Source organism: Ochlerotatus camptorhynchus, unplaced genomic scaffold (assembly GCF_037179485.1).
Source record: "Ochlerotatus camptorhynchus isolate MF236.1 unplaced genomic scaffold, CSIRO-AGI_Acam_v1.1 ptg000105l, whole genome shotgun sequence".
Taxonomy (NCBI): domain Eukaryota; kingdom Metazoa; phylum Arthropoda; class Insecta; order Diptera; family Culicidae; genus Ochlerotatus; species Ochlerotatus camptorhynchus.
The window spans coordinates 3935612-3963343 of NW_027040595.1; the positions used below are offsets into that span (position 1 = coordinate 3935612).

General features: G+C 42.2%; 2 protein-coding genes across 2 annotated transcripts; both read left to right on the forward strand.

The window, feature by feature from the left end:
• The first annotated feature begins 5761 nt into the window (after positions 1 to 5761).
• Positions 5762 to 26737, forward strand: Zcchc7 (Zinc finger CCHC-type containing 7). Its single transcript, XM_065219525.1, has 5 exons — positions 5762 to 5925; positions 6029 to 7994; positions 8060 to 8256; positions 8326 to 8463; positions 24812 to 26737. Exons 1-5 carry the CDS (start codon positions 5923 to 5925, stop codon positions 26585 to 26587), a joined length of 4080 nt encoding a protein of 1359 aa, XP_065075597.1. The 5' UTR covers positions 5762 to 5922; the 3' UTR covers positions 26588 to 26737.
• On the forward strand, positions 9935 to 17063 carry LOC135699232 (uncharacterized). The gene is made up of 3 exons (XM_065219437.1): positions 9935 to 9979; positions 10039 to 16686; positions 16743 to 17063. Exon 2 carries the CDS (start codon positions 10254 to 10256, stop codon positions 16338 to 16340), a length of 6087 nt encoding a protein of 2028 aa, XP_065075509.1. The 5' UTR covers positions 9935 to 9979; positions 10039 to 10253; the 3' UTR covers positions 16341 to 16686; positions 16743 to 17063.
• Positions 26738 to 27732: the final 995 nt, after the last annotated feature.

The following is a 27732-nucleotide window of genomic DNA, read 5'->3' on the forward strand; positions in this document are numbered from 1 at the left end:
GAGGAACATTATTTTTTTATTTCGAGGTGTGTTAACTTCTTTCTATAGAGGGTCTAGTATAAGAGAGGAGTGGATTCAAAACAAACTGCCTTGGCAATCTATGCCTAGGTGATTTTTAGCAACACTACCAAAACCAGCCAGTCTGCTCCTCTCTTATATACTAGACTCTCTCTACTTCATTCCATCAAAATTAACAGTTTGCAGAGTGTCCATGTATTGTGCTTCCAAGTAAAAATTAGAGCACATTTCTCGCTGACGTCACTGGTCTTCCATGTCGCTAATGACGTTTGAAAATCGCTAGTCTTACTTAGCGCGCTTCAGTTTAGTGCTGGTGTAACTATACTCCGTGTACGGATATTGAGGTAAATACATATTCGTAATCTGCATTAAAAATGGAACCGAAATCCAAAATTTCATCAATGTTGGTGCACTAGAACTATTTTAAATAAATGCGATAACATTAGCAGAAATCACCACATTAGCGTCCGTCGGTGGGATTTTTTATGGGAGTGAGCTTTCAACTAATAGATCTAGTGTCAAGAATTTAAAATTTAAATCTTGATACAAAAATCGATATGAATGTCTATAGGATCGATAAAAATATTGTTGTACTCAGAAAACGAAACTATTTCAGAAGATGTATAAAAACCGGTATGTTTTTCGAAATTAAACAACCCAATTCATATTTTTATAGGCAAAAATAAAGAAAATTTTAAATCTGATTAAATGGATGTTCATTGATACAAGCAAGTTGAACAAGCTCGTGTTTGGTCGAAGTCGGTTTGACAGCTATTTCTGAAAGAAACCCGAGTAAAGCTCAACCAAACAAGAGCTGTGTAAATATACAGACCTAAATTTCTGCACGGTGATACCAACAATCAATACGAAACTAACGATTTTAAATTGGCTCACCACTTTAGTAGCCTATTGGTCCCAAGCAAACGATTAACGTACCCTATTCTAGTTGAAATTCTATTACTACACTATGTTTGTTTTGATTCGCTATGAAAGTTTGACAGATAACATCAGGGGTGTGTGAATTCATGCAGAACATGCAGGGGTGAGTGAAATAGCTTGGGACTGCTTGGGACCGTTGTTGTGGTACTGAGTGAGCCAAAAATAATAATGATTTTCTTCGGGACCCAGTGGTCTTAGAGTTACCTCTATGGTGATACGTCCTTTAGTGTGTGCTTGCGTTAAAAGGCACTTATAAATATAAGGACATGTTCTGAAAAAAAAAAATTGTTACATGTGCTGGGTCAATTTTTTACGGAACGCTACCATTTTTTCTGTTTTCACTGCCAAAATCCTGACCAAAATAGATATATTTGGAAAAATGTTCAAATCTTCCTACATTATTTTCCGGTTAAATTTTCGCTTCTGAGAAAATGGCACCGTGCTGTTAGTAGTTGTGAAAACTGACAACACATACAATGATTTATTGTGTGTGGTAATTATAACAGCACCTTTTAGGTTTTCACATGGGGACGGAACAACTTGGCACAATATTGAATTTAATGTTTCATTGCTTTCATTGCAAATATCAAGGCAAATCTATATATATATAAATGAATTTCTGTCTGTCTGTCTGACCCTTATAGACTCCGAAACTACTGAACCGATTGGCGTGAAAATTTGTATGCAGGGGTTTTTGGGGCCGGGAAAGGTTCACTAATAAAATTCCACACATTTTTATTGACGAATTTCCATGTGAAATTCCACATGATTTTCGTGTGACCACACATAAACAGAATCCACCCAGAAGCACACATGAATTTTATGAGTCAAATGAATAGTATGTGTGGTTACACATGAATTGTATGTGTACACCTCGGTGTACACATATTAAGTATGTGTCCGACACATAAATAACATTTGTTGATCGCATTGCAAAAAATCATGTGTAGGGCACATAAAAACAATCTTTGAATTTTTTTCAGTGTTCTTATGCTGGTTCGAGACCCCTCCCCCTCTGTAAAGGGGGCCCCCATACAAATGAAACATAAATTTCTGCATAACTCGAGATCATGTGGAGGTCATAGGGGGTAGCCCTTTAGATATTAGGGGGGGGGGGGGCTACGTACAATATAGCATGCTTTTTTTAAATTAGCGCATAAAATCAAGCTAATATTGAATCCCGAGCAAGGCCGGGCACACTCTGCTAATTTATAATAAACTCTTTGTTTCAGCTCTTAAACAGTTCCAGGCCAAATAGCGAAAAAATAAACAAATTTTACCTCTCTGAATTCCATGAAACTTCGCATTATTGTTCGCTAAGGGAAATGATCTAATTCAAAAAAAAAAATAGTGTGATCGATAGATTTTAATCAATCATAGCTCGAAAACGGGTCATCTAATCGAAATGACTATATGGTCGCTATATTTATAGTCTTTCGGGTAGAATCTTGGGAACCAATTGAACTGTCAAACAGCGGAACCAATCGAGCATATCATGACCAACAACAGAAAACTGCAGCTCTGCTTTTGCGAACAAAACTTCGGAAACCATTTTTCCGTGACTCAAGACTCGCTTATACGCAAATCAAGACCTTCATCAAGTCCGGGAAGTGCTGTTAATTTGCATTTTTGGTTGGTGAGGAAAGAACTTTCAAGGTTTTGTTTATAAAAGTTGATACCGTGTACACTACACTCACTCAAAAAATTCCACACGCCATCATCATGTGTCTCACACTTAATTTTGCGCTTATTTTGAAACACATCCATTTCATGTGTGAATCTTATGCTAGGAACCATGCCTGAACACTATGGATCTGAATTATGACACACTTGGATTCTATGTGCCTCATATGGTGATATCAATAGCTTTGCACACCATAGTTCAATATTCTACAATATTCTACTTTATCGACTTCTACTTTACCGACTCTAAAATGAATCGACAAATATATAAACAAAACTGCCAGAGGCCAGAGCTTTCACATATCTTTTTAATGGGTCTGATTTTGGATTCGATCATGAACTGTGGGGGTGTGCTGCTGCCGGAGACTTCGTTCGATCTCACTGTGCCACGGTTGTTCTCATATATGAGGCGGGTTGATACTCGGGTTGATAGGATAAAGTCACAACTCATGTTTTCGATGTTTATCTTTCTGAGCAAGCAATTCACATCGTATTGAAATGCAAAACACTTTAAATCCATCTGTTTTGAACAGTAGCGTGATTCAATGTGCAATACACTTGAATAGATAGTGAAAAAATTTCAACATTTCAAAGTTTGAAACACTATAAATTAACGTGTATAACACATTGAACCAAGGTTAAATACATTTAAAGTAAATGTGATTCTGCATTTAAAAAATCAAGTGTTTAAACACTTCGATCAAACGTGTGAAATTTTTTGAGTGCATGTTTCGAGGAGGGGTGCATCGATTAGCTTGGGACCGAAGATAGTAGCAGAGCTGACCCAAAAAGTTGAGTACGTTTCTTCGGGACCTACTAGACTTAGAGTTAGCTCTATGGTTATATGTTATACCATAAATTAAATAATAATTATAATAAAACAACGAAATTTCAATGATTTTTACTGTTGAATTTCGAGTACATAAAAATGTATTGTTAAATTATTGTACGGGAGAAAAAATAGATTTCAATTTTTAACGATACAACGGATACAATGCTCAAACAACGAAAATTAGTGTGATGAAATCAAATTTGTTCGAGAACTCACTTTTTTATATTGTTAAGATGCTTAACAACCTAGCTGAGTGGTGCGGAGAAACACGAAATGGTTGTCAAAAAGAATCCAACTGGTGCTGTCAAAAAGAATCCAACGATCTAGAGCTACTAAAAGTGATACTTTTCTCATACAATCCCCGTCGGCAGAGAAAGTATTGTGGTCAATGTTGAAAATATTGTCATTTCGGCATTTTTTTTACTAATATTCTTCAACAAAAAACTTGCTCAAATACTCGGATGTAAACAATGTAACGAACGAACGAACCTGCACGAACTGCTGAAGGAAGAATGCAAACAAACTTTATAAGAGTCATGTGGGTAGGTGCACTCCCAACACCATGTACACGTTATTTATGGAGCAAAGGGTGAACTTTCGACAGCATGTATATGCAAATTGTGAGCAGTGCATTAGCAAAACAATTTGTGATATCGGAAATTTTTTAAGTTGTTTCCTGCTGACTTGCAAAACAAAAACGGCTGTGTTCGCAGTACCCAGTTAACAACCCCCCTTTTTTTACTGTAAATTTCTCTAATACCATGACTTTCATTGTTGTGAACCATGAATTTCGTTGTGATTGTATGGTAATGGACAAAAATGTCCAATGTTTTGATATTAAATATCATGGTTACAATAGGTCGTATGAATAAAAGCGTTTACTTTACTTTTTCCTTAAGTAAAGCACGGGAAAGTAAACCCGCATAGAAAAGAACCATTTCTAGAACAGTTCAAACTTCACTGAAACCTTACTAGCTATGTTAACTTTATACAAAATAGTTTTGTTATGGTTTATGGAATGTAATAAACAGAAAAGAAACATTACTTTCTAATGTTACAGTTTCTGGTATGTTCCAGCTACATTTTGTTACGGTTAATCAACTTTACGAAACTATATTGAACTGTTTCAAAACATTACGAATAAAAGTTGTATACAACTTGTACACTGCTTACGTGTTTCGCTTATGGTTGCATTTATATTTTTACAACTGGCACAAACAGAGGAAAATGCTTTTCTTTGGAACGGCGGCCATGAGTTCACGGTGTTTTTTTTGCTTTATTATTTTATTTTTAAAACTTTACTCCAATTGGAAAACCTGTTTTATTGTTGAGAAAAATGAATAACGTAAGTAATACCAACAATCAATACGAAGCTATAGATTTGAAATTGGCTCACTACTTGACTAGCCTATTGGTCCCAAGCAAACGATTAACGTATCCCATTCTAGTATAAATTCCAGTACTACACTATGTTTGTTTTGATTCGCTATGAAAGTTTGACAGATAAAATGAGGGGTTAGTGGATTTTCCTATGTTTCGAGGGGTGAATCGATTAGCTTGGGACCGAAGATAGTACCAGAGCTGAGCCAAAAAGTTAAGCACGTTTCTGCGGGACCTACTAGTCTTAGAGTTACCTCTATGGTTATATTACGTTTTCTGATGTGGTTAGGCTATAGTTTCTTTGCAAAAAATGTATGGGAAAAAGTGAGATTTCGTATGGTGAACGTTCTTAACCACCCATTATTCGTATGGTTAGGTCTTCGAAAACCTTAATCAATATCGTCAAAACTTTACCTAGGTATGGTTCGATTAAAGTTGACTAAACCATTCTCATTATGGTTTTCACAGGAAGATAAACCATTTTCAATGTGGTAACCGTATGGTTGTGATTTATGCGGGAAGTATACACTCTTTTTATTCATACGGTCCAATGACAATGAAAATCATTGTATTTTTATTGGATTTTTTTTTACGGGTCTATATTGAAATGGTTCCGCTTTTTGATAGATCGAAATTCTATCCGCTTGACTATAAATATAACGACTCATATAATGACGTCTGAGACGAAGTTTTAGGGATAGATTGCTTTTTCAGAAAAAATACACGTTGCTAAGATGGTTTTAGGGTTTTTAAAGAAAAGTTGCGAGTTTTTGTTCCGCGCTCATAACGAAAACAGTGCTGGACGATATCACACGAGATACTTGTTATGTCGACTATTTCGACGTCGATCTCTTGTTGATTTGACATTCAATTTTCCACCAGCGCTCTTCTTCGTTCTTTTCTTTTTGCAGCGCCACAATCGTGTGCTTTTGTGGGGCCATGGAACCGAAAATTCCTCGTGGTTCCGAATAATCTGCCTTAATTTAGTATTTTCATTTAGTTTACTCTGTAAATTGTATCGTTACATCAAACCATAGGATTGGAAACTCCCCAAAGTTCAACGCCACATCATGGTGAGTAGGAATCCAAAACTGACTAAAGCGGGTTGTGTATGATGACGGGGGGGTTCGTAATCATTGGTATCGATGACGAAACTTTTCGTTTTTTTTCGTGTAGGATCTGAATGAACATGAATTGGCCGAACTTGAGGAGCGGTTGTACTCCAGCATCCATCATGCGGAATCGGAATCCACCGACATTGTGCCCGCATTGGAAGCTGCAGTGAAGCCACCGGCTCCGGGAGTTCCCGCAGGTCCGTTGCGGATTGTGACCGAAAAGTCGATTATCAACACTGCGCGGCAGACTGCTTCTTCGAAAATCAAACGCTACTGGGACTCACTGCAGCAGCAGAATAATAGAATGTCCTATCCTGGAATCAGCAAACCGAAGCGAATTGGATCGACCGAGGGGAAAGCTAACGAAAGTGTTGATGGTGAGTCTGCTCCGACAAAGAAGATTTTCACACCATACCAATCGATTCTTGGTTCTATGAGTTCGGTGAAAGACGACGATGGCTCGGTTCCTTCGGCAGAGGGGCAGAGTGAAGAAAAGCAAAGAAAGAAGAAGAACACCCAAGGAGATGGGAAACGAAGTTGCAATCCTAGTGAAACACGTAATAGGAAACAGGAACAACTTAAAAAGCTCAAAGGGAAGAAAGCTAAAGCTTTGAAGAATCGTCAGAAGGTCGGTGCTGGTGAACACCGTCTGGTAGCTACGATCGATCTGGATACGTCTTCGGAAGAAGAGGGAGAGTATCGTTCACCAGATCCGGTCAAGCAGGAGAAGAAGGAAAGTGATGTTCCAGGTCAAGAGCTGGAAGACTCGGATCCAGATGAGGTGGTTCTGATTCCGACTGCACCTCCGCCATTGGTCTGCATTGTGGACAGTGAAGATGAACTGGCGAAGGACGGTTTTACGCACCCAAAATCAAAGAAGAAAAAACAGACAAAGAAGATTAATTCACCGCGCTGCGTCAGTCCGTCGAATAGTTCGATTATGTCCGACGATTTCATCGGGCACAGTGACCGTACCCGACTAAACGATAGCTACATGGAAGGAATAACCAACGATGAGGAATTGGATTGTACGGCTCCGCACACGGTCGGATCGTTGCTTGCTGGTGAACGTAGAGGTTTTGGAGACCTTTCCCGACAAACTCGAGCTCCTTCAATCTCTTCAGATTGCACCGTAGCTACAAGCAGTGATACAACTGATCCAGATAAGCGTAACGGTGTAAAGCAGAATTCTTCGGTACCTTTAGCTGATCAGTCCGCTGGAGGTCCTAAAGTTTGTTCAACTCCAAAGCAAACGTTAACCGTTAAGAAACCAACAGGTTCCAAAACATCCAAAGCATCAGAAGACGACAGCAGATATGCGGCGACGTCCGCCAAAAAGTCCAAACCATCCACGGAGAAACTCCCCAGCAGCGATTCCTCGGATGAAAGCGAGGGAGGAAATGTTTCATCCCACTCAAAGCGATCCAAATCCTATCAATCGGATACTGGCAGTACGAAGAGTTTGGTGAAACGAAGCAAAAAACGTCGCAAGCAAGAATCTGAGCAGTATTCTGATGAAGATTTTGCCTCGATGTTGACTGACATTGTGCAAGCTATTTCCGAGAATGAAGAAGAAGAAAGTTCCGACGAGGAAACGACCGGCGAAACGGTGGAGAAGTCTTCGCAAGAAATTGTAGAACAAGTTTCTACGAGTATAGAAGAGTGTGTAACAGAACACTCGAACGATGTCCAAGAGGTAGACGTGGAGGAACCGCAAAACCAGATCAGTTTGCCACAAGTCGAGCCCCGTATAGAAACCCAAGCACCAGTCGTAATCCCGGGAGATAGCAATGATTCATTGTCTGTTGTGGCAATTGATGAAAGCGCTCCTCCGCCGCTGGTTGATTTGGTTGATGAAAATGTTTCTGATCGGCCGCAAGAACAGGAGAAAGAAGAAGAGATTATTGGACTTCGACGGGTGAGTGGCAATCCCGAGTGCTGCTGGAACGATGAGGTTCGAAAATTCTACAACGATTCCTGGAACTGTGAAGATTTCAACATTTCCACAGTGCTATTCAATATGCCACGTTAGTATTCAGTGTACTAGGTTTATTGAATGTTGGTAATTTTATGTCGGATGGGTATATTCTAGGTTCTAACAAATACTGGCCAATTGTTCACAAGGATAAGTACCCTGATCCACCGAAGAAGGAAATTATCTGCAACAATTGTGGTGAACGTGGTCACATGCGCTACAAGTGCCGCAATACTCCAAAACCGAAGACGTGCTACATGTGCGGTCTAGCGGGGCACCAGGAGGTTCGATGTCCAAATACGCTGTGCCTTAAGGTAAGTTATTTCCGGTTTTCTTTTCTTTATACTGCACAAAATTATCCAAAATATCATATGCCTTCGTAGTGTGGAGAAAAGACGAAAAGTTTCCTACGCGGTTGCCAATCGTGTGCCCGCGAGCAAAACATGATCTGCCATATGTGCGGAGTGCGAGGCCACGGACAGAGAAACTGTCCGGACAAGTGGCGACGCTACCATTCGACGGTAAGTATATTTACTTCTCCTGGTTGGGTTTCTCCTTTTTGATAGTGGAGCGAGACGACGACTTTTGCGGCGTTTGCGCAAGCGTTTGCCTACCGTACTTTCGGGTGCGAAGGCGGATACCGTTTCATTTTCGAATGAAGGAAGGAAGTTTCGTATTCTAGCGAGAGAAAGGTTGTTGCCAGCGATAGCAATGCAGGGGCGGAAGGTATTCACGGTGGCGGTTGCGCAAGAAATTGGTTCCATTCATGTAGAACCTTTCCAGGAAGCAGGTAAGTATCCCGGAGAGGTGCTATGCTAGTGCTAGTCGAAAGATTCAAAATAAGATGCGCGTCAGGAAACTTTAGCAATTTTTTGAGTGGTGCCTAGATTTAGAAGTAAAGGAGAGAATTCTATAATATGATCTACCCAAAACGACACCACCAATGTAGAGTAGCAATCAGTTTGATTTGCAGATTTTGAGTACCCAGACAAGTTTCGAGTACTCTGGGAAGTGGTCAGAATCTGGCTTGAATCCAAACTCTTCACTCGACAAATCAAACTATATGAGAACACAAGAACTAATGACTGGCGGGAGAGTACCCCGTTTGGCATAATGTCGTTTCAATCATGGTAATTTGGTATAAAAGCTTATATTTTGACCTCTTCTTCGTGAGCACTCAGGATAAGGCTTCTATCATTTTCACAGCTCCTTGTCCACTAATTAACGCAGCTCATTGGAGAATTTACATGTTCACACGTGGACATTTGAAAGTAGACCTGTCAGGTGTATTTAAATAAGATTTCCAGCGAGATCGACTTAGTGTCTTCACCAGTACTTTTGAAATTTGCAAACAATGGAGGGTGATCACTATTTCAGATTTATAACCCTGAGTCTTTTCAGAAGTTAATGGTCTTCTTAAAAATTTAATGAACGTTGTATAACTTCAAGGAACTTGGTAGATGTTTAAGAAAAGTTGCGTTCAGCAAATTTTGCAGAAGTGCTGAGAAGTTCGTAGAATTTAACTTAGGTAAAAATAAACGACACGATCTTTAGAAAAAAAAAATCAGTGGTTTTTGTAGAAATTTGGGCAACTTCGATTGTTACCGTTGGTAAAAACGAGCACCCGGTTGCGAAAGGGTTGCGGTCGGTGAAAGTGAACACCCAGTTGCGAATGGGCGAATACCGTGAACGCCCCGTCCACTGACAGTTCTCGACGGCTGATGAAGATGACCTAAATGAATGGCACACATACATGCGCATGCAGCTGATCGCGCAGTGGGATCAGCCATCGTAATTTGTTATTGTTGACACTGAAGATCGAAACGAGATGGTGAAATTCTCATCTTTTAATTTAGTGAAGTGAATTTGTCTGTCCACTTGTAGTTAATTAGCAAAATAAGTGTGAAGTCAATTTTGTATGTGCAATAGTTTATTGTAAATATTGTGAAAGTTATATTTGGTATTTTTGTAGATTTCGTCAGCTGATTGTTGGTCGATATTAGGTTTGCTCGTTCATGATATTTTGTGCTACTTACCGTGAGTTTGTTTGTATTTCGATAGTCAGTAAATGTAATAAATTAATGTTTTCAACATAGGTCCTCAAAACCGAGTATAGGAGTGTTGGCAGTGAGACTGGTAGTAGTTATATTGAGGAAAACTTAATGTAAGTTGTTTGTTATTAATGATAAGTGCATCTGTGATTAATGTTTGTTGTATTAAAATTTTAGTTTGAGTATCGCCGAGAGCATACTTTGTAAAATAGTTTTCTATGCTCGATCCGAAGGACTGCGAGCAACATTCTCAAAATTAAATGGCTGCGACCTACAAGTACCCGTGTTGTGACTGCAATGAATCGTACGATGCCAGCGTCCAGTGCGAAAGATGTGAAGAATGGTACCATTTCGAGTGCGTTGGTGTCGACGAATCCGTTGCAGAGGTCATATGGTTCTGCTCGACCTGTATCGGTGAGGATAGATCGATTCGTGAGTCGCTGGGGGCACCAGGACGGACCAGGATTCATCCGGTGGTGATCGATCATCCATCTGCTAATGCTGAAGGTAGCGGTACAGAGGTCGGTAAGGTAGCAAATAAGAACATATCATCGACTAAACGTCGCATAAGTAGGGCCCAAGCACAAGATGATGATAGCAATAAATCAGATCAGGAGCAGGAAAGTTCTGATGAAGACGAAAATCAAGACGTGGCAAAGGAAAAAGTAGAAGACCACGCAAAGTTCTTGAATGAGCTTTTAAAATCGTTTGATCGTTGTCATAGTCAACCCGTGCGCGTACAATCGAGTAAATCGAGTGGTAGCGGTAAAAGGGGACTCCGGAAAAGTGCCAGTGTACCGTCGGCAAAGTCTGCCTCGACACGTTCTCGTGCGTTGAAGGAACTTCGCGAACTGGAGGAGAAAAACAAGTTGGACGAACTCGAGGAGGAAAACCAACGGAAATTTCTGGAACTTCAACGAAAGCAGATTGCCAGACGAAAAGAAGCGCTCAAAAGGAGGATCGAATTGAGGATGATCATCAACGAGGATGCTGAAGATGATTCGGATTCAGTGAACGAAGAAGTGGAAGAATCGACGAACAGAAGCAGGAAAAAGCAGCCGGAGGAGCAGATCCCGAAGAGTTTGGGTGCAATTCCGATGGTTCCACGAAAAAGGTCTACCGAAGATGATATTCAGGACCTATATGATCGCTTCAAGAAACTTTTGGAAGAAAAGAATCCTCGAAAGTCAGCACCAAAGCTGCCCACCACGAAGAAGAGCACCAAGCGTGCATCGAATCCGGTACTGCCACGCCCTTCTTTTGAAAAGGATGATGACGCACTGAGATCAATCCTTGGTGGCGGGGACTCCGATGATGAAGTCATTGTGGAAGGACCAACACGGCTCCAAATAGCATCCCGTCAGGTCTTTCCACGGAGTCTACCCAAGTTCTACGGAGCAGCCGAAGAGTGGCCGATATTCATCAGCGCCTATGAGCAAGCAAACTTGTCGTGTGGATTCACCAACGCCGAGAATTTGGTTCGCTTACAAGACGCGCTGAAGGGTAGAGCGTTGGAAACGGTTCGGAACCGATTGCTGCTGCCAGAAAACGTGCCGCTTATCATTGAGAAGCTGCGGAAGAGATTCGGGAACCCGGAAATTCTATCAACCAGGTTAGCAACCAAAGTTCAACAGCTAGAAGGACCCAGCTCGGAGAGTTTGGAGTCGGTGATCGAGTTCGGAAGTGCAGTTGAAGAATTCACCCAGCATCTCAAGGCAGCAGGACTGGTTGACCACCTGAAGAACCCAATTCTAATGCAGAGTTTAGTCCAAAAACTGCCATCGTATTATGCTATGGAGTGGGTGGACTACAAACGTCGCGCTAGAACGGTCGATTTGGAGACGTTTGGTGGTTTCATGGAGGGTCTGGTGGAAAAGGCACTGGAAGCGACCTTCGAAAAAGCAGAGTTGGACGGAAAGGTCAAAAGAAAGGAGAAGATCAAGGCTTTCGTTCATGCTACAGACGGAAGAAATCAAGACAGCCAGCAAAGCCGGATGGAGTCGAAGATGGAGCAGAGATCGTCGAATCAGTTGCAGCAGAAGTCGCAAAGCCAGCCACAGCAACGAGAACTGAAGTGTTCGGTCTGCCAGAAGCCTGGACATTATGGAAGATATTGCCAGGAGTTCCTGAAACAGAGCTTGGACGAGCGGTGGAAAACAGTGAAGCGGTTGAACCTGTGTCCGCTTTGTCTGTACGACCACGGGCAACGATCGTGTCGCATCCGGATAGCCTGTAAAGTGGACGGTTGTCAGGAGTACCACAATGCTCTGCTACATAGTGGCCCGAGTGAAGGAACCTCGCGAGCTCGAGTGCAATGCAACAGTCATCGTCAGCAGGAACGTGCAGTACTATTCAGGATGGCTCCAGTGACGCTCTACAACGGCAAGAAGAAGATTGATACGCTTGCTCTAATCGACGAAGGATCGTCAATAACTATCGTGGATAGCGAATTGGTGGAATCGTTGGGAGCTGATGGGCCGGTGGAATCGTTGCAGATGTGCTGGACAAATGGTGTTCAGCGGACAGAGAATCGGTCGAAGAAAGTTACGCTCGAGATCTCCGCCAAAAATTCGCCGTATCGCTACGATTTGATGGAAGCCCTCACGGTGCACAAACTGGATCTCCCTACACAACAGATGGATTCCCGGAAATTGAAGGAGCAGTTCGAACATCTCAAGGACATACAGATTCCCAGTTACGAAGTAGCTGCACCGAAGGTGTTGATTGGAATCGACAACGCCCACCTGATCGCGCCATTGGACTCCCGAGTTGGAGATTCTGGTGAGCCTGTTGCAGTTCGTTGCAATCTCGGCTGGACGTTGTATGGCCCGCGTCCAAATGTCGTCAGCAGTGTAAACTTCTTGGGACATCATCGTTGTGTGTGTGAAGAATGTAGCATTGCAGATAAGAAGCTGGATGAAGCGTTGAAGCAGAATTATCAACTGGAGGAGGTCGGAACTTCGGTGATTCGATTGGAGTCAAGGGAAGATCGCAGAGCGCGTGAGATCCTAGAAAAGACGACCAAGAGAATTGGTGAGAGGTTTGAAACCGGACTGCTCTGGAAGGAAGATGACGTGCGATTCCCTGAAAGCTTTGACATGGCCTTGAAGCGGTTGCGAAGTTTGGAAGCTCGGATGAAACGAAATCCTGGGGTGCGAGAAAACTTGCAGAAGCAGTTGGAGGAATATCTCGCCAAAGGCTACGCGCATCGCATCACCGAGCGGGAGTTGAAAGAGACGCCGAAGGGAACGGAATGGTACCTACCCTTGAATTACGTGGTGAATCCGAAGAAACCGGGCAAGGTGCGATTGATTTGGGATGCGGCAGCGAAAGCACATGGCGTGTCGTTTAACGATAAACTGTTGACGGGACCGGACATGATAACTTCGTTGCCAGTTGTGATAAGTGGTTTCCGTGAGAGACGTGTGGCGTTTGGAGGTGACATCAGAGAGATGTTTCACCAAGCAAAGGTTCGTCTGGAGGATCGTCAAGCACAACGATTTCTGTTCCTGGGTCCGAACGGAGAGGTGGAGATTTTTGTGATGGATGTCGTGATCTTCGGTTCTAGTTGCTCGCCATGCTCTGCCCAGTTTGTGAAGAACCTGAACGCATGCGAACATTCCGAGCAGTACCCTGAAGCTGCAGATGCTATTGTCTGGAAGCATTACGTCGATGATTATTTCGACAGCACCGATACTGAAGCGGAAGCAGTCAAACTAGCGATGGATGTCAGAAAGGTGCACGCAAATGGAGGTTTCGAGATACGGAACTGGGTCAGTAACTCGGAGGTGGTCCTGCAGGAGCTTGGAGAGCCAAAGTGCGCGGCGAAGCCGCTAGAAGTGGACAAGTCCTGCGAATTCGAACGAGTCTTGGGGATGTTATGGGACCCGGAGGGAGATAACTTCATCTTCTCGACGGAGATTCGGCAAGACCTTCAGCCATACATTCGGGAAGGTGCTTGGCCAACGAAGAGGATTGCGTTACGGTGTATAATGAGTATGTTTGATCCGAAGCAGTTCTTGGCTCCTCTGCTCATACATGGCCGCATCATCATGCAGGATTTGTGGCGCAGTGGAATCAAGTGGGACGAAAGGCTGAACGAGAAACATTATGAACGGTGGGTTAAATGGACACAGTTATTCCATCTGATCGACGAGATCCGAGTTCCTAGGTGCTATCTGGGCAGACTAGATTCGAAGGCGTACGATACGGTACAGTTGCATGTGTTCACCGATGCTGGCGATGCGGCTTACGGGTGCGTTGCTTATTTCCGATTTGAGGACGGCGGAGTCGTTCACTGCGCATTCATCGAGGCAAAAGCGAAGGTGGCACCATTGCAGTACCTGTCTACGCCACGAATGGAGCTAGAAGCTGCTGTTCTAGGCGCGCGGCTGATGAAGTCAATCTGCGATAGTCATTCTGTTCCTGTTTTGAAGTGGTTCCTGTGGTGCGATTCGTATACTGTTGTGTCGTGGGTGAAGTCCGACCAACGAAGGTACAAACCTTTCGTTGCCCACCGAATCGGAGAGATTCTCAGCATCACAAACCCTGAAGATTGGCGCTGGGTAGGTACGAAGGACAATCCAGCAGACGACCTAACGAAATGGGGAAAAGGAACGGAAATCAAGTCGGAGAGTCGTTGGTATCGAGGTCCGGAGTTCCTGTATAAAGACGTGTCAGAGTGGCCGAAGCAGAAACGTCCGGTGGTTGAGGTTCAAGAAGAACTACGCGCAAGCATGCTGCTGCATCATATTCTTTTGCCTGAGGGGTTGATGGAGAGGATGCAGCATATTTCTCGGTGGACGGTGATGGTGCGAACGGTAGCAGTAGTGTTCCGTTTTGTGTCCAACTGTCGTCGTCGGATCAAAAAGATGCCGATCGAAGCGTTGCCGATTGATGCTAAGCAAGCTGGACGTATAGCGTTTGCAGCAGTTGAGGTACCGTTGCGGCAGGAAGAATATATGTCTGCCGAATCGTTGCTGTGGAGGATAGTGCAAGCAGAGGAGTTCGCGGACGAGGTGAAGACACTCATGAAGAATCGGGATTCATCTGTAGCTCAAGATTTACCACTGGAAAAGTCGAGTCCGATTTATCGCTTATCACCATTTCTGGATGAAGAAGGAATTGTGCGGATGGAAGGTCGGACCGAGGCGGCTGACTACGTGGCGTTTGATGCGAGGTTCCCGATCATTCTGCCGAAAGATCACGTGGTGACCAAGAGACTGGTGCAACATTATCATCGACAATATGGCCACGGTAGCAGGGAAACGGTAGTGAATGAAATTCGGCAGCGATACTACATACCTTGTCTACGCGTGTTGGTGGAGCAAGTGATGCGGGAGTGCATGTGGTGCAAGATCCGGAAGGCAAAACCAACTGTGCCCAGGATGGCACCACTACCCGAACAGCGATTGGCTGCGAAGATCGATCCGTTTTCAAACGTGGGCATCGATTATTTCGGACCGCTAGAAGTGACCGTTGGAAGAAGGAAGGAGAAAAGATGGGTGGCACTGTTCACGTGCTTAACTGTCAGAGCGGTGCACTTGGAGGTGGCGTACAGCCTGACGACGGAGTCGTGCAAAATGGCGATTAGGAGGTTTGTGAAGCGACGTGGCAGTCCGATTGAGATCTTCTCGGACAACGGTACGAATTTCGTCGGTGCCAATCGAGATCTGGTGAAGGAGATCAACGTTGCCTGTGCGGACACGTTCACTGGTGCAAGGACCCGTTGGACGTTTAACCCACCTTCAGCGCCACATATGGGGGGCGCTTGGGAGAGAATGGTACGCTCGGTGAAAGAGGCACTGCATGTCTTCACGGATGGTCGGAAGCTGACGGATGAGATCCTGCAGACTGCACTGATCGAGGCTGAGAACCTGGTCAACTCACGTCCACTTACGTACGTGTCAACCAACGTGAAGGAAGACAAAGAAGCGCTAACACCAAATCACTTCCTGCGTGGTCGATCGTCGGCCGAATGTCTACCGTCGAGGATTCCGGTGGATTTGGCTGATACGTTGCGGAGCAGCTATAGTCGAGCGCAGCAGTTAGCGGATGGATTTTGGGATCGTTGGCAGCGGGAGTATCTGCCGACCCTGAACAGACGGTCGAAGTGGTACTTGGACCATCGAAAAGTGGCGATAGGAGACCTGGTGTTTGTGGCTGATGGCGAAAAGCGGAATACCTGGGAGCGAGGCCTAGTGACGCAAGTGTTCGTTGGCAGTGATGGGAAAATCCGCTCAGCGTCCGTGCAGACCAGCCGGGGTGAGAAGCTGCGACCAGTATCGAAGTTAGCCGTTTTGGAGATTGAGGTGGAAAATAGTAATCCCCGTACTGTTCCCGAGTGAATCAGCGACAGGGTTTACGGGTGGGGGAATGTTACCGTTGGTAAAAACGAGCACCCGGTTGCGAAAGGGTTGCGGTCGGTGAAAGTGAACACCCAGTTGCGAATGGGCGAATACCGTGAACGCCCCGTCCACTGACAGTTCTCGACGGCTGATGAAGATGACCTAAATGAATGGCACACATACATGCGCATGCAGCTGATCGCGCAGTGGGATCAGCCATCGTAATTTGTTATTGTTGACACTGAAGATCGAAACGAGATGGTGAAATTCTCATCTTTTAATTTAGTGAAGTGAATTTGTCTGTCCACTTGTAGTTAATTAGCAAAATAAGTGTGAAGTCAATTTTGTATGTGCAATAGTTTATTGTAAATATTGTGAAAGTTATATTTGGTATTTTTGTAGATTTCGTCAGCTGATTGTTGGTCGATATTAGGTTTGCTCGTTCATGATATTTTGTGCTACTTACCGTGAGTTTGTTTGTATTTCGATAGTCAGTAAATGTAATAAATTAATGTTTTCAACATAGGTCCTCAAAACCGAGTATAGGAGTGTTGGCAGTGAGACTGGTAGTAGTTATATTGAGGAAAACTTAATGTAAGTTGTTTGTTATTAATGATAAGTGCATCTGTGATTAATGTTTGTTGTATTAAAATTTTAGTTTGAGTATCGCCGAGAGCATACTTTGTAAAATAGTTTTCTATGCTCGATCCGAAGGACTGCGAGCAACATCGATTGTTTTAACTTCGTCTTCTTCTTTTTCGCATTTCAAGCATATTTTGCTTGTCGCATATTTGCTTATTGCGTGCTCTCAACCTAGTGTTCTAGAAGCACTATTCAAAAGATCTCCAGCTAATCAAAGAGTTCCATGAAATCCTGTGGTTTAAGGTATTATTCAACATTTTCAAGAAAGAGCTTTAAATAAGAAGCAAAAATCTTCATTTCTGTAGGAAAAAATCTCCACATGTCTGCTTTAAATTAATAAAACCTTCGTATGTCATGTCTGTGACACAAAACGAGAAATTTCTTTAAAATGTCTACGGGAAAAAAAATCACAAATTTTCAAATGTTTTCAAAGTGAGCACATGTCTTCAAATCTGGCATCCCTGCTTGCTTGTCTCTAACAAATTAAATAAGGAACACTATTTCGAAGCAGTGATTGTGAAATGAAGAGAATGTTCCACCAAGAAATCTAATTCCCTCCAGTTTCGTAATCAAAAACGTGACCCAGAGCTAAAGGTATGCCTTATGACTGTGGACTAATGTCCGGAAGGTCAATGGTCAAACCAAAACATTTTAGCAACCAGCAACCATCCCCTGGAGTTGCTCGTCGTGATACTGTGCTATTATTTTTCACCTGCATGTTGCGACGGTGGCGGCTGCTGGTGCTGCTACCGTTGTTACAGAGTCTACACGTCAATTTCCAAAGCTTCCCCCTCAACCACCAGCATCTCCTTCTCCGTTACGCTATCTCTGCTGTCCATCGGTACCTCATCTGCCACCACACCAGCCTACATACTACTACCGATTCATCCTGTTTTTCTTATGCCTTTTTCGGTTGTTTCCTGACCTTCCGCTTGGACAGGAATTCATTCGGTGCCCCTCCAGCTTGCACAAGATGTATTTAATCTCGATCCCGTCATATTCCTGGCACGTCGGTAGCATTGGTGCTCAGCACGGAAAACAAGATCGACGGAAAAAACAAACCAAAGGAAAAAAAAATGTTTTCTCCACGGCCATATAAACACCTCGCACACCCAGCTTAGCAGGACATTTCTCGATGAACATTTCAAATCGTCCTATCTGCTTTGATCGATTCTCTTCATCGACTTTCTCTTTTGATAACCACGCCTACACCAATGAATTTCGTGCTATTTTTGCCACACAGTTTGATAGCAGAAATTACTATCTTGTGCTTAGAACGTTGAACACAGTAGGGAGTGTTGTTGAAGTTGAGTTATTAACGGAAGAGAAAGTCGATGAAGAGAATCGATCAATGCAGATAGGACCTTTTGAAATGTTTATCTAGATTTCTTCCGTATGACACGTTTACCTCTTCCGTATTTCCCTAGCACCAACATTGCATTATTTTCATCTAAACGATCTGTTTGCTGACCAGTCTTCTGGGTGCACTGATCAGCACGAACTTTCTTTTTTTGACGTTGGATAACGTCTTTCGGCAACATACGGGGGTACAAAATTGAAAACAGTCATTTTGGATGCGTTACGAAAAATTAAAAGATTTTGAACGATAATATTCGTTCTCCTTGTGCTTCGACATACGGCGTTTGTTTTTATTTTTAATGAAATCCTTTGTTGCGTTTGATGAGCTGGTGCTAGAGTTGCTTTCAACGTTTGAAGTGTGATGATCCTCGGTTTGATTGTCGGTGTTTCGCTGTTGTTCTTCTGCTGAGAACCCGGTGAAAGCAGGAGATGATTAACCCGATGTCGTTGGCTGGTTTTGTTTGATATCCATCGACGGGAAATGAACGAGACTGAATACCCCCTCGGATGGTGGAGCTGCTGAAGCGGTGCTATTGTTCAATGTGGCTACATCGAAACATTTTTGTTTGGGATGTGCTGCTCTGCCACAATGGCGGCACGTTTTTGGTTGCTTATCGTACGTTACCAACGTTTTTCGTTGTCGACCGTGATGTATGATGGAATGGCGCATTCGCAAAACTCGAACACCGCTCAGGAATCCTGGGAAGTAGTGCTTCCATTTCTCATGTCGACTGGAAATCACTGTCCCGTACTTTGCCATGTGGTTCATAACAGTGACTTGTAGCCATGCCAGAGGAAGGTCATGCACTCAAACGGTCACTGCTTCACAATCCACATATACCGGGATTTTGAACTCACTCTTCGCACAGAGAATCGCGTGTTTATAGTTGTGCGCCTTTTCTTAGCGCAAGGCAACTTCATTGTCTATAATCTCAATAACAACACAATTTCGGACGTTATGAAACTGAATGCATCTAACGTCTGAATATTGAAGCTTAATATTGTTCTAGAAGATTTTTTGCACTTTAAACGCATTGGGACGAACTGGAAGGACACTGAAGTCAACAACAAGTGTGTTTTTACGAACTATACTCATTTTCGCTACTATGTATATTTCACCAAGTTAAGCAGAGCAGAAAGAGCACACGTCCGATGAATACGAGTAATGGCTGTCGAATAAAATAGGCTTTGTAATGTAGAAACTTATTATGTTGTTGCAGATGAACGTTGAACTGCCACAAAAATAAAATAAATCATTTAAATCACTTAGCGAAACTCGGCTCTCTTCCCTAATAAAATTGTTATGGTTATTTTGCTTAACGACGTGTTCTGGGTATCTTCCAAACCATTAGTGGAAAAGTTCAATTATTTGGGTTATCGTTCGTTTATGGTTATTTTTATTAGGGTTGTCTTTCGGTTTTATAAACTTTCAATCAGATTTACGTTCGGTAGATTAAATTCCTAGAATTCTATCAACTTCTCGTCTATTCTGTTTAGTTCACTAACTTGGCAGCATTTACACTCATTCAGCATATCTTTTAACAATGGAGAATAGTTTCTTTCTTTCTGTGAAGCTAGCACGGGTGAGTGATTGTTTTTCAATAGTTCAAATGTCCAAAAGGACTCCGCGAAGCCGAGAACCATTAAATAACTTAATAATTACATTAAAATATTAGGAGGAACACAGTTTATGAGTTCTTCTTACTCTTCCTTCGAGGCGATTTGAGTTTCGGTTCCGCTTTTAGCCGTGTCCTCCACTCCCTTGCTTCTTCCAATTGTTTTTCTTTCAGCAGCGCCCGCCTCTTGGCCTCCTCTTCATTCTTTATCCGCTCCTTCTCGGTATAGTCCACTATCCCGAATTTGTGCACTTGAAAACAGGCGGCTGTTGTCAGAGTTGCGACCTATCACAATCACGATCGCCAAACAGCTGATGGTAGTAACGCTTTGTACATTCCTATCAATCTGCTCGTCGAAGCTCTCTCCATGACCATCCATCAAGTTGACGAAAGAAGTAAAAAGCAACTAGTGATTGTCGTCTTTTGTTGTGATCCGTCACCGATCTGGTCATTCCTGACAATCACGACACTCATCTGTGCTCGTTTTGAAGCAGTTGCTGCTTTACTTGCTCATTTGAGTGTGTTGGTGAGTGAACCCAACAGCTTCCGTTTCATGTTGCCTGCTTTGTTTGTAACTCACACAGTCGCGCCTGCCGAGACAAACTTGGAATGCGTAGGCATTGTTTTCATTTTTCTTCTGTCGTTTCGCTTTTTCTCATGATCGTACTGCAGAAGTCTTCACTGTTTTCGTTGTGCTTTTCATCATCAGCAGCGAGTGTAGCGTTTTGCTTGTGAGCAGCGACCATTACTAGTGAGTGTTGTTTGCCATGGCTCTAACTCTCACTGCGTGACAAAACGATCTGTCAGCGATAGTCGGTTGGTGCGAAGACGAGTGTCACGTGAGTGTCATGATATTTTGCATCACTGGCTGTTTGTTGTTTCTCAGCAGCGCTTGCTTCCTCTCCACTGTTCTTCTTGGCTTCCGAGCACGTCACATCCATCACCACCACCTCTTCTTACAGGACCTCAACCGCTTCCTTGTTTGGCGATGCACCTCCAGTCATTATACCAGCGTACGTACTAATCTCTTCCTAATTACGTTGGTTTTGGTTTGGTCACTGGTTGTCTTCTTCCATTCGTTGTTGCTTCCGATCCTTCCGCTTGGAGCAGGAATTCATCCGATGCTCCTCCGTCTTACAAAGAAAACACAAATTTGTGTTCCCTTGATAGAATATGTTACCCTTTCGATTAAGGAAATGCAGCGAGTTGGGAATCTCCTTTTTACATCCATATGTAGATCCCGCATGCCTGTGTGCATATCGAGGCCCAAGGCAGCTGGAAATGTCTCCCGAACTACAGGCATCACATCACCGTATTTCCCTAGCACCAATGCTAGATCGTTATCCGGGGCTCCTGGTGGGAGGTCGTACACTCTCACGAATCGAACGGTGCCCCCAGCAGGCGACTTGCCTATCTCGACTGATTTCCCATCGGCATAATCAGGGTGTCGACTACCTGGAAAATCAGGGAATTCCTTTTTGGACCTGGAAAATCAGGGATTGTCAATGAATTTCATTCTAAGTCAGGGAAATCTTTCTTTATAACAGAAACATATTAATAAGTATGGCTGACTTCGCTAGTTTCAAACAACCTAATTACTCGTTGTAGTTTGAGGATGGTTTTCAATTTCAAATTTTAAATAGAGTTGCGAAGTTGTGGTTGTTCAATGCTTGATGTTGCATTTTTGCAAGTGGAGCAAAAGTTACTCAAATAAAAGGGCATTTCGATGATTTTGAGCCTATTATAAATTCACCTCCCACTGGGTGTTGTTACATTCCTGAGTTGAACAGAGATAACAATTCAGTTCCGTAGAGACGCTAGACGTTGTTAGTTGTTGCAAAATTAAGCTGCTTATGGGAATGTGCGTCTCTTAGGGTTGATGCATATATTATGTCACGCTCTAAGGGAGGAGGGGGGGGTCTAAGATTTTGTGACAAGCAATGCATTATGTATAGGAAAAACGTCACGATAGGGGGAAGGGGGTAATTTTTTGCTCGATTTAGCGTGACATAATTAATACATGGGCCCTTAATAGATGTTATTCCTAATTGTCAGGGAAATAATTGCGGAACTAATTGCGTTTGACAAAATTTAACCTTCTAGTAGATTCTGCGTCTCTCGATCCAGCTTTGTCCAACAAAAATCAATCCCTTGAGCACATTGGAGCGCTTTTGAGTAAATGCAAGAGTGATTAAGAGTTAAGTTGGGCTTAGACAAGGCAAGTCATTGATCAACTCAGTTGAATTAAATTGGCTTGAAAAGTTGAGCCTAGTTCAACTTTTTTCAATTCCGTTCGTTAAATGGCATGGTTTACACGTTCAAATCAGTTGAATTCAACTGAGTTGATCAATTGACTTGCCTTGTCTAAACCCAGCTTTAAGAGAAGATAATGATTTTTTTCTCTGAATATGTCTAGTTCTTGTTCCTTATTGTGTTCTTAACAGCGTCATTAGCTCAGAGAACTAACATAATAAAAATAAAAGATGTTTTTTTTTTTGCGTGGAGTAGCACTTGTATGATTGAATAATGATTCAAAGATACGTAGACAAGCATTGCTTTGACAGCATAGAGTGGCTGTATTAAGTATTCTAGTCCTTCATTGTAAACCTAATAAGCTCGTAAAATTAGCTTCATTGTAAAGTTTTAGTATGGTAATGTTGCTGCTATTGCAATTTAGATGCAATTAGCTTACAGAATTTTGGAGATGAAAGCGTTGTTTTTACTATTTCCCACCAGAAGAATCCGCCCGTGAATTAGCATTTGGTTAAGCATATTATCCGGAATAATTTTCTTACGGAGCTGGGTCTCAAAATGTGCTCAAGGCAAAACAAATATAATGGGATTAAAAACAAGTGTTTCATATGTGAAATGCAGAGTGACCAGTGAACCGGGAAAACCGGAAAAAGCTGGAATTTGAAGTCATCGGGAAAATCGCATGAATTTAGTTGACAAATCTGGAAAAATATACCTCGTCCTCTCTTCGAAAATAATAAGATTTCAAGACCCTTGGACTGGTCTAGATTTTCAGGATAACTACACTCACTTTGAAGAACTATTAAGAGAATTTTATATTTTTTGAGTAGATTTTAGAATGAATTCTAGAGATAACACCAAGGTATTTCAGAAAATATTTTTTAGGGAGCTTTAGGTAAACCTATAGGAGAGTTTTTACTAGATCTCCCAAGAGTGAAGAGGATTCCAGGATTCTTGAAAAATACCAAGGAGCGCGAACGGGTACATAAATAATTATGCGAAGATCTATAAGGATATTCCGAGTAGAATTCCAAGCGCATTTCAAAAGGAATTTTTAGATTATGTTAATGAGAATTCCATGCAATATTCAGAAGAATTAAGATGAGGTCTGAGGGTGAATTCTACGGAGAATTTCATGCATTTAAAAAAAATGAAGCTCCTGTGAATTCATAGAAAGAGTTTAAAATTCAAAGAAAGGATGATTTTTAGGAATTTTTTGGAGTGTTATACAGAGAATTTATGTACTATTATAAAAAAATCAAGGAATTTCCAGAAAGAACTTCAAATTTTTTTTAGAAGAATTTTGAAAAGATCTCTGCGAAAGGAAATTAATCAAAGGGAAAGGCTTGAGAACAGTCAAATAAAAGCCTGTAAAGTTTTGAGCAAAATGTTCATATACAAATTTAGAAAACTTCGATCCTGTCGCAGATCCAAATTCAAGATCCAGCAAAGGTGCTGATGTCTTATAAATTACCCATTTAACCCTCAGCTTAATCGCATTCAGTTTTGTGCTTAATTAATATACCTAAACCGCGATAATTTCCAAACCGGAGAAAAACGGGAAAATTGCTAATCGAGATGCTGGTCACCATGAAGATAAAGGAGATTTGGATGAATTTATGCCCCTAGGGTACAACGTGGATCTTTACCGTTTTAGGCAACACGAGATTTCTGTCTTCTATAAAATGTATGGAACGCTTTATTTAATTCAAAATTGTACTAGACCACTCTTCCTGGATTTAGAGGTCCGTTAATTTTTCACGGTTGTGTAGCAAACAATAAAGCATCGAATCCTCTGATTTGAACTTGATGAACATAGATTTTTCCTCCGCTATGCGATATGAACGATCATCTAATTGGTTGAAATCCGCGTCCAGCGATTTCACAAATTTCGCAATTTCTTCCATTAATGGTTTCGTCGATCCATGTAGGAAACTGAATCTTATCGTCAGTTTTATTTCCACCGACATCTCCACTAGTTGTTTGCTTCCAACAGGGCAACGACAAAAGCGAACGAACTTCCAACAATGAGACGAAAACAAAAACAAACTACTATCGCGTGACTCGCTCCGAAAAAGACACAAATAGCTGCTTGTGTCGACTGAGCGAGTGAGTTTTATCATGCTTGATTGAAGCTATTTATTTATTTGTCGGCAATCAAGAGTAGACCGTTTGGATTCAAAGAAAATTAAAAACTGTGGAAGTGCATGTAGAAAACTAAGTTGAGGAGCACGCAATAAGCTAATATTTGATTATCGTAAGCTTAAAATGCGAAGAAGAAGAAGCTTTATAATTGAAACTACTATATGTAATAGATAGATAATAACTCAAATTGTGATGATCAATTCGCCCAAAAGTATTTCTCCTAGATTTAAAAAAACTCTACTCAGGTTCGAATAAACTAGCATAGCATAGCACCTTAAAACCCAATGACGAATCGCATACCACTAATAAGCGCAACTGCCACGTCCGTATTACCTGATTCTGCATTCTCGTTGGTGACAATGTTTCGAACCAAATGTTTGTCGTTTATCGATAATTATCTTTTTCCCTCAATTTTGAATCGTAAAATAAATCCATCCGGTACCGGCTGGGAATCAGATCGAGGACAATAAAACCCTGACGAAGCTATTTGTCCGCAACCCGAATGCTAAACACTGTTGCATTTGTTCACGCGCCGGGCACCAAGCGCACGCGTGCAATGCAGCGTTTAAGATATTTGGCCAGTTGGTCCCAACGACCGAGGTGAAGAGCTATCAACATGTGTATCCATTTCAACGCTATCGGCGGCAGAACCATGGCGAAAAGTTTAACCAGTTCAGCGACATGACGGACTATCGGCTCAATTTCGATGAATCTTTTGCTGCCAATGAGAACAGTTTTTACTACCGTTTCGCGAAGTCTGTTGGAATCGTGGAGGAAAAGAAGCGAAAAGAAGCTCGTAAGCTGAAACGGGCAGCAAAGAAACAGAAAACCGTGGAAGGAACTCTGAGTGAACCGGTAGTGATTGATGATGACTCGATGAAAGCAGACGATCAGCCAAGCAGCTCCAATACGGTTATCTCTCATAGAAAGGCTGTTAACGAAGATTCGAACTACAGTTTCTCTGAATTTTATGAAGATAAGGCTGCCAATCTACCTCAATCATCCGATCATTTGCCGGACTATATTCCTCTGATTTCGTCCGAGACCCTGGTTGCCCCAGCTAGTGTGGAACAACTGAGAACTGATGCCAAAATTTTCCTCACCAAACCGCACGCCAAAATTCTGCTCGGACCCATTGGTGCCACGTTTCTTAAGGATGCGTCATCCAAATTTGCCCTGAAGGTAAGCATTTCATTCCAATCGGTGGGAAACGTTCTGTTAGCGAACGGATTATCAGCCGATCAGGATAACTTCCACAATGAGTTAGTGAAATTTCTCAATGATGCTTCTCATCAAAACGAACAATTGAAGCTTATCAATAATGTTCCGAAAGCTACCGAGAAAACCATACGCTATATCACGGAACACCTTTTGCTGCTAACCCGGCCTTATGGCAATGCCAGGATATTGTTCAAACGATATCAGCATTTCGAAGAGCAAGGGGCTAACGTGAAGACCTGCGACAAAATTCGGCGAACGTTGAATATCATTCTGTTCGGTCAGTACGGTTTGAGAGCCGGTCGTGAGCATCTAACAAAACTGCAGTCAAACCTAAGAAATCTGCAAAGCACTCAGGATGTGAATGTATCGGTAGATTTTCGAGACGAGATCAACCAACACATTCGGTACATTTTTACCTCCTTCGATCATTCAAATTATGAAGACATTTTGAATGAATATGAGCAGCTGCGGAAGACCAAAAAGCTACATAAGATTAAACCTAAAGACCTAAATCTGCCTCCGCTCTCCCCAATCAAGGGCAGCGACACGACCGAAAACTTCGCAGACGATTCGTTCAATGAGTTCAAAGATTTAAACTTCGCTGAACGCAACACTGCCGTAGATTTTCTCAGTTCCCTCGACGAAGATCTAATCCTGAATACCTCCGATCAGTTGATCGACCCACGGAAAACTCCAGCAGACTTCGATGAACATTCAGATTCGGGTCAATTAAAACCAGATTCACCTCCAGCCAGTTCACTCCCAAATCCTACGCCGAAAGTGAAGCACAATTCCAAGCAGCATAGGGTGGATACCTTGCTGGAGGAATGCAGTCACATGGTCAAAATGCTGAACAGTGTACCGATTACCGCAAAATTCGAACGAATATGCAGTCAAACCCGGCACGGACACTTATCCAAAGCCAACTACCGTACGCTCAAGGGAATCCACACGGTACTGAGAGGTAAGCTTAATCGGAAGTTATCATTTAGGAAGAAAGGGGCCGTTTAGTTAGTTGTCTTGTTTTTAATGATGATGTCGGAGTTTGAACTGGAATAATAGGCATCTCAAAATTACTATTATAATTTTGTGTAATTTACTTTTCGTGGATGGCAACATGGTTGCGTTTTATTTTCAATAGAGAAATGTGAAGTGTATCTAGTGCGTACTATTTCATTAGAAAGAAAGTCCATGGTGGAGATCGAGCCGTAAAGTGCCATAATTTCGTGCAGTTTTGAAAAATAAGTAAATTGTGGATAATTTTGATTGAGTCGAAAATTAATAGTTTCCCCTGTTCAATCCTACCCTGTTAAACTCTACGTTATCAAAATCGGATTAAAAAGAGCCAAACAATCATTGAATATCCCTAAGCAAGGGGGGCGACACATCTAAATTTCAATTCTAAATAGATGCTCAACAAATCTCACACTACTGAATCAATCTTCGAAAAATCTTCTTTCATTTCTCGAATCTACTTATGCATCGTGCATCATCTTTTTGCAGGAAATCTAGATAAACATTTCAAAAGGTCCTATCTGCAATGATCGATTCTCTTCATCGACTTTCTCTTTCGTCAATAACTCAGCTGCAGAACCTTTCCCCACAGACAAACAGACATAACACTCGCAAGTTGTTCATCGAACAAGCATTTAACGGTCACTTTAAAAGTATCGTAGTTCGTAATACCGCCACCTGTGGCGCGCATAATCATTTCCCTTGAGTTTGACATTTACACACTACCGCCATCTGTTCAGCGTACTACCCACCACAGTGTACTCAACAGATGGCGGAAATGTTTTAGCGACGATGTTTTACAGTGAGAAATATTAAATGTGTTATGTCTGATTGTCTGTGCTTTCCCTGTTGTATTTGACGTTTTGGACGCTAGATAAGAACTTCCTTTATCAAACTATGTGGTAGAATTAGCGCGAAATCTATTTGCAGAGCAGTGGTTATGAAAAGAGAAAGTTGATGAAGAGAATCGATCAAAGCAGATAGGACCATTTGAAATGTTCATAATCTTCAGAATCGTCATCAATATTCTTTCTATCTACTCAGCGTGCGCGCAGCTAACCAATTTGTTTCCTGCATCGTAGATAGAGTCGCACCCCTCGCCCCTAACGTTCTAAATAACGCCAGCTATCTGGACTGTGCAT